Source organism: Coregonus lavaretus (genome assembly GCF_964263955.1).
Source record: "Coregonus lavaretus genome assembly, chromosome: 20".
Classification (NCBI taxonomy): Eukaryota; Metazoa; Chordata; class Actinopteri; order Salmoniformes; family Salmonidae; genus Coregonus; species Coregonus lavaretus.
Genome location: NC_140007.1, coordinates 46407637 through 46415499, shown reverse-complemented (window position 1 = coordinate 46415499; position 7863 = coordinate 46407637). Strand labels below are relative to the sequence as shown.

General features: G+C 42.0%; 1 protein-coding gene across 2 annotated transcripts; it reads left to right on the top strand.

Moving 5' to 3' along the window:
* Positions 1-726: 726 nt before the first annotated feature.
* Positions 727-7185, top strand: LOC311147905 (small ribosomal subunit protein eS21-like; the record flags this gene model as incomplete). 2 transcript variants are annotated; one of them, XM_084184741.1, is made up of 6 exons in its annotated part: positions 727-802; positions 1729-1809; positions 2005-2068; positions 3504-3575; positions 5604-5659; positions 7123-7185. In XM_084184741.1, exons 2-6 carry the CDS (start codon positions 1760-1762, stop codon positions 7130-7132), a joined length of 252 nt encoding a protein of 83 aa, XP_084040867.1. In that variant the 5' UTR covers positions 727-802; positions 1729-1759. The 2 variants fall into 2 exon arrangements, with proteins under 2 accessions (XP_084040867.1, XP_084040868.1); XM_084184742.1 differs by lacking the exon at positions 7123-7185 and having other exon boundaries at positions 5604-5663.
* Positions 7186-7863: the final 678 nt, after the last annotated feature.

Here is a 7863-nt window from a genome sequence, read left to right as displayed (position 1 = left end):
AGACTGCCTTAAACTAGTTTCAATCTTTGAAGCTTCTTGCTTGTCCAGTGTTTTCTGCACTGAGAGAATAAAGTTCACCTCTGTGCCGTCACAGACGGGTCTTCCCTGGCTGCCTGACCCTGATGAGACCCCTGTCACCATCTGCTCCTGCTCACGAGGCATAACAAATAATTACCTTGGTGTACATTTATACATTATATTAACCAAGAATAGAATCAATGGTTCAATAATTGAAATGACCATTATTCCCAGATGCCAGACTGTAGCCTACCCATCAACTCAAGATGGGGACTTTGTATCCATTCACTGATTGTTAAAATATACTGCAAAATTCGTCGACTGGTCTTCCCTGGCTGTCTGACCCTGCTGGGACCCCCTGTCACCATCTGATCCTGCTAAGACATGATGAGCATAGTGTCGTGTACTGATTGTGCACCATGACATTGAAGCCTGTAAAACTGTTTATACCGTGTCAGTTTGAAAAGTAGCGAATTAGCTAGGGAAACTGACAGATCAAAAGATCCCACCATGTCAAACGAACAAATTATCTGTCGGCATTTATAACATTTTACCATTACAGCTGTTGGGATTTTGTTATATATGGTATGACTTTACTCGCATAACGTGGTTTGTGGATCATTGTATTCCATTCAAAAAAAAATAATTACACAATATTTGCACAAAAGCCACATTTTGGTTTTTTATATTTCCATACGGAAGTAATTACTTGCGACACGGGTCGTAGAAATTTAACATCCGGTAGCGACGCGCTCTCTTTCCTGTCAGCCATTTGTGATAAAAGGTGAGTGAGATTTTCTCTGTTGTAAAAATACGAAAATACTCTATTTTCATCAACCATAGCTGTCACTTTAGTGAAATAATATATTGCGAAGCAGCTCCGCTAACGGTAGTGCTTTGTTGATTTTGAATGTTGTCGTAATTTTGGCACATTTTATGGTAAAAATTGTCGGCATGCTACGGTTGTGCCTGCCACATGCCGGAGACATCGGCGTCAAGGCAAATGTTCACATGGCTTCGTATTTGCTTATGAACGTCTCCCCTCCACCAGAGACAGTTTGATAAAAACATGATTGTGTATTGAATTCTGACCATAATAAGCGCATTGTTATTTTTCCCTACCTAACGTTGCCATGCTTGGCTAACTATCTAGCACGTTAACAAGTTAAGCTAGCTAGCTAATTGACGTCTGTTAGCTAGTAAATCAAATTGAATATGTCGCGTAACGTTACACATTTAGCAGATGTTATTGCGGGTGTATCGAAATGTTTGTGTTCCTAGCTCCAACAGTGCAGTAATGTCTAACAATACACACGAATCTAAAAAGTAAAATAATCGAATTAAGACATATTAGGAGTCCGGCGTATAAATATATATGTGATGGATCTATAGACAATATGGTTAGAATATGTAGTATATCTGAAGAATGGTATATGTACAACAATGTATGTACAACAATGTTTAAATAGCATAGGCCTTGAATAGAATACAGTATTTACATATGAAGTGGGTAAAACGGTATGTATACATTAAAGTGACCAGTGTTTCATGACTATGTACATAGGGCAGCAGCCGCTAAGGTGCAGGGTAGAGTAACCGGGTGGTAGCGCAGCTAGTGACCGTGACTGAAGTTCAGGGCAGGGTACTGAACTTCCATGTGGAGCAAGCTAGCGGATCAATAGCTAATATTTTTTTCTCTGCTACTCACAGATCGAGTGACCGATCATCACCCAAAACCAGAATGCAGAACGATGCCGGTGAATTCGTGGACCTGTACGTCCCGCGTAAATGGTGAGTACCCCGTAGCGCCACACCTGTAACTAGCTAGGTAGCTAAATGGGCCTACGATAACGAGCAAACTTAGTTTGTGAAATGTCTAGATACATAATTTTAATTTGTGTTGATGAAAGCTTTCAATAACATTAGCTAGAGGTCCTGTAATTCTGATTTATATATGCAACTTGCTGTGACCCCTGTGTCTTTCAGCTCTGCAAGCAACAGAATCATCGGAGCCAAGGACCATGCCTCCATCCAGATTAACATTGCTGAGGTAATAACTAAATGGCAGTAGCTACAGAACTCTGGACCTTTGACGCATCAGCAAAATTTCATAATGTACTTTAGTGTCTTCGTCTCAAATGGAACCCTATTTCCTGTGTAGTGCACTACTAGGACAAAATTAGTGCACTACATAGGGGGATAGTGTTTCCATCTGAGCCACAGGACAGTTGGTGGAACCTTAATTGGGGGTGGACGGGCTCTTGGTAATGACTGGAGCGGATTCGGTGGAATGGTATCCAAATATCAAACGCATTGCTTCCAGATGCCATTCCATTTGCTCGGGTTCCGGCCATTTATGAGCCGTCCTCCCCTCAGCAGCCTCGACTGAAACGCACCCAGTTGTCTTCGTTGATCTGGGCCCGGTTTCACCTATAGCGATGGAAGTTAGGTGTACCAGTGTTTTTTAACGATGCATTTTCCCAAAACGGCACACAGAGAGAACCGTCGCTAAGCGCGTTTGTTAGAGCGCGTCGAAACTGATGGGATCGAAAGAAAAGGCAGCTCTGCTCTCGGATCAGCTTTCTCAACACATCTTACCGTAACATTATAATTTCACAATACCGACGACGGATCAGCTCCTATAGAAAGATGACCACAGGGTTTCCCAAACATTGAAGCCTGTAAAACTGTTTATACCGTGTCAGTTTGAAAAGTAGCGAATTAGCTAGGGAAACTGACAGATCAAAAGATCCCACCATGTCAAACAAACAAATTATCTGTCGGCATTTATAACATTTTACCATTACAGCTGTTGGGATTTTGTTATATATGGTATGACTTTACTCGCATAACGTGGTTTGTGGATCATTGTATTCCATTCAAAAAAAAATAATTACACAATATTTGCACAAAAGCCACATTTTGGTTTTTTATATTTCCATACGGAAGTAATTACTTGCGACACGGGTCGTAGAAATTTAACATCCGGTAGCGACGCGCTCTCTTTCCTGTCAGCCATTTGTGATAAAAGGTGAGTGAGATTTTCTCTGTTGTAAAAATACGAAAATACTCTATTTTCATCAACCATAGCTGTCACTTTAGTGAAATAATATATTGCGAAGCAGCTCCGCTAACGGTAGTGCTTTGTTGATTTTGAATGTTGTCGTAATTTTGGCATTGCAACGAACGCCATCTTGATTTTTTATTAATTACGTAGCCGGGGCAGAATTTGGCGTGTTCTAGCAAAGGCCCTAGCAATGGAAGCTAATAGCTTCTTGAATCCCCTGTAGAGCATGGCGTTTGCAACGCCAGGGTTGTGGGTTCGTTTCCCATAGGGGGGCCAGTGTGAAAATGTATGCACTCACTAAGTCGCTCTGGATAAGAGTGTCTGCTAAATGACTAAAATGTGAATCCCATTGTGACGCAGGGGGGGGACACTATTTGGCATGATACCCTCATTGTACTAATTCCGTCTCTTATTGCAGGTTGACAAGGCAAGCGGTCGCTTCAATGGCCAGTTCAAGACCTACGCTATCTGCGGTGCCATCCGTAGAATGGTAGGTTTCTCTTCTTCACGAGGGTTGCACATTTTCCGGTGTAATTTTACCTAAATTCCTCGGTGTTGCGTAAATCCTGGTTGGAGGAGTCTGGATTTTCTGAGTCCTCCAACCAGGATTACTGGGAGAAGTTACCGGAATTTTGCAACCATACACAAGGCGATGTTGCAGGCCGTTGTCAGCAAGGCTTGGTTTGAGGCTCTGCTGTGTCCTCCATAGCAAGGTTGTTATAGGTAAGCCTTACTCCCCACTGGCAACAACTATCTTTTATCATCCAGGGACATACAGTGCCTTTGGAAAGTTTTCAGACCCATTGACTTTTTCCACGTTTTGTTACTTTACAGCCTTATTCTAAAAATGGATTCAATTAATTTTCTCTCAATCTACACACAATGCCCCATCATGACGAAGCGAAAACAGGTTTAGACATTTTTGCAAGTTTATTAAAAATAAAGAACAGAAATACCTTATTTACATAAGGATTCAGACCCTTTGCTATGAGACTCGAAATTGAGCTCAGGTGCATCCTGTTTCCATTGATCAGCCTTGAGATGTTTCTACAACTTGATTGGAGTCCACTTGTGGTAAATTCAGTTGATTTGGCACACACCTGTCTGTATAAGGTCCCACAGTTGACAGTGCATGTCAGAGCAAAAACCAAGCAATGAGGTCGAGGGAATTGTCCATAGAGCTCAGAAATATTTGTTGAGGCACAGATCTGGGGAAGGGTACCAAAACATGTCTGCAGCATTGAAGGTCCCCAAGAACACAGTGGCCTCCATCATTCTTAAATGGAAGAAGTTTGGAACCACCAAGAATCTTCCTAGAGCTGGCTGCCCGACCAAACTGAGCAATCTGGGGAGAAGGGCCTTGGTCAGGGAGGTGACCAAGAACCCGATGGTCACAGAGTTCTTCTGTGTAGATGGGAGAACCTTCCAGAAGGACAACCATCTCTGCAGCATTCCACCAATCAGGTCTTTATGCTAGTGGCCAGACGGAAGCCACTCCTCAGTAAAAGGACTCTCAGACCAGGAGAAACAAGATTCTCTGGTCTGATGAAACCAAAATTGAACTCTTTGGCCTGAATGCCAAGCGTCGCGTCTGGAGGAAACCTGGCACCATCCCTATGGTGAAGCATGGTGGTGGCAGCATCATGCTGTGGGGATGTTTTTCAGTGGCAGGGACTGGGAGACTAGTCAGGATCGAGGGAAAGATGAACGGAACAAAGTACAGAGATCCTTGATGAAAACCTGCTCCAGAGCTCTCAGGACCTCAGACTGGGGTGAAGGTTCACCTTCCAACAGGACAACGACCCTAAGCACACAGCCAAGACAACGCAGGAGTGGCTTCGGGACAAGTCTCTGAATGTCCTTGAGTGGCCCAGCCAGAGCCCGGACTTGAACCCGATCGAACATCTCTGGAGAGACCTGAAAATAGCTGTGCAGCGACGCTCCCCATCCAACCTGACAGAGCTTGAGAGGATCTGCAGAGAAGAATGGGAGAAACTCCCCAAATACAGGTGTGCCAAGCTTGTAGCGTCAAACCCAAGAAGACTCGAGGCTGTAATCGCTGCCGACGGTGCTTCAACAAAGTACTGAGTAAAGGGTCTGAATTCTTGTGTAAATGTGATATTTCAGTTTTTAATTTTTAATAAAATGTGCAAAAAAATCTAAAAACCTGTTTTTGCTTTGTCATTATTGTGTCTAGATTGATGAGGGAGGGGAAAGCAATTTAATCAGTTTTAGAATAAGGCTGTAACGTAACAAAATGTGGAAAAAGTCAAGGGGTCTGAATACTTTCCGAATGCACTGTATATTGACACTGCACTACCTCCCTTATCCAAAGTCTAGATTGTTCAGATGACATCCTTTTTAATTCAGGAGAGGAAGTCACTCGCACATTTATCACACAAGTCACCATTTGATAGTGTGCATTATTTTCTGTGTGACGGTGTTAACAATGTGAGGTGAGTCTGTGTGTGTGTATAAAAGGGGAACTATCTAACAAACCGCTATCCCCGGCCTTCAGGGTGAGGCTGACGACTCCCTCCTGAGGCTGGCTAAGACCGACAGCATCGTGTCAAAGTAAGTACGGGCTCTGTGTGCGTCTGAGCGTCCCAAATGGCACCCTATTCCCTGTATAGTGCACTACTTTTGACCAGAGCTCCATAGGGCCCTAGTCAAAAGTAGTGCACTAAATAGGGAATAGGGTGTCAAAGTAAATACAGGCTCTGTCTCTGCTGGGCTGTGTTCAAATCACATTTTATTTGTCACACGTGTTTAGCAGATGTTATAGCGGGTGTAGCGAGATGCTTGTTCAGCCTAATGTGGTCACGATACCAAGATTTGGACTTCGATACCAGGTTTAGTATCACGATACTCGATACAAAACAATAACGCCACAGCAACAAAAAAAAGGCATGTTAGCCAAAGTCATAGAATTTAATCCAGACAGATCTGTAGAGTTTAAAAAATAAAGAAACAATATTTAACCTTTTTTATTAAACTAGGCAAGTCAGTGAAAACAAATTCTTATTTACAATGGTCCCGTGTAGCTTAGTTGGTAGAGCATGGCGTTTTCAACGCCAGGGTTGTGGGTTCGATTCCCACGGGGGGGCCAGTATGAAAAAATGTTATGCACTCACCAACTGTAAGTCGCTCTGGATAAGAGCGTCTGCTAAATGGCCTACCCCGGCCGAAGGCTGACGACCCTGGGCCAATTGTGCGCCGCCCTGTGGGACTCCAAATCACGTCCGGATTGCGATGCAGCCTGGAATCGAACCAGGGGGTCTGTAGTGACGCCTCTAGCACTGAGATGCAGTGCCTTAGACCACTGCGCCACTTGGGAGCCCTAATTAGTTCAATATCATTAAATTTTAAATGTATGCATTAATGGATTAGTTTTTTTTTTACCAAACTACATAACGGTAATAATTTATTTGAATGGTAAATCTCTTGATAAACTGGGTAAATTTAAGAAAATATTCACAATAGAGGTGAATGCATATTCAATAGGAGTCTGTGCATGCATTGTTATTGAGCTTGTTTTGGCTAACAATCTCAACAACAATGTATACACACATGACTGTAAGTCGCTTTGGATAAAAGCGTCTGCTAAATGGCATTATTATGATTATTTAAAGCATACTAAATGTTATAAATGTCATGCTATAAAACTATTTCTCACACCCAAAATGCTTACTTTACTGAGCAAAAATATAAACTCAACATGCAACAATTTCAAAGGTTCTAATGAGTCACAGTTCACGTAAGGAAATCAGTCAATTGAAATAAATTCATTAGGACCTAATCTATGGATTTCACATGACTGGGCAGGGGCGGAGCCATGGGTAGGCCCACCCACTTGGCAGCCAGACCCAGCCAATGAGAATGAGTTTTTCCCCACAAAAGGGCTTTATTACAGACAGAAATACTCCTCAGCATTTGCCTAAATTAAACTCTTATTGGTCAGGTTCTACTACTGCAGCCACACCCAGATGTAATGTTCTCACCCATGTGACCTAATGCCCTCTTCCTCTCCCTAACAGGAACTTCTAGGTTGGGAGATGCAGCTCTGGAATCTCTTTGTAAAATAAAAAAACCAATTTGAATTTGTTTCAAGCGTCATTATTACTCTTAGATGATTAGTCCTAACCCCAGTTCTTTTTTTTAATATTGCAGATTGTAACTTTTAATTTCCTTAAATATTCCCCTTTATTACTTTCCAACCCCACCACCCTTTCCCTAATTGGAGTAAAACTAGTGAACAACAATGCTTAGGCCTCTACTTCCAGCTTATACATACTATATACATTTTATGGACACAGTCAATTTTACAATAATTATATTTTTAACTCCTGAACTTCCTCTACCCTCAACCTCTCCGATCATTTTCATGATGTCCATCCGGTTTGCTTCTATATGCCATATCTTTCTAACTGTGCTCTTTCACAAAAGCTCCCAACCTACAACCTATATACTTATTATGGACACGGTATGCTGTACATTAGTTCTTGTTATTAGTCCCATCCTTCAACTATATTCAACACATCCCATCTCTTAACACCATCCATATAGGATTTCTATTTGCCATATATATTTAAACTGTGATGTTTTACAAAAGTTCTGAACCTTTCTATTCTCATTGTTTCTACAGATTGTGAATTGAAAATAAACATTTTTGCTAAAAGTATTATTATATTATTGATCGATTGACTATGACTTTTCAGATCACCCAGTAGTGCTATGTGCAGGGTTAGCTCCAGGTAAATATTGCAATCCTTCAGCCA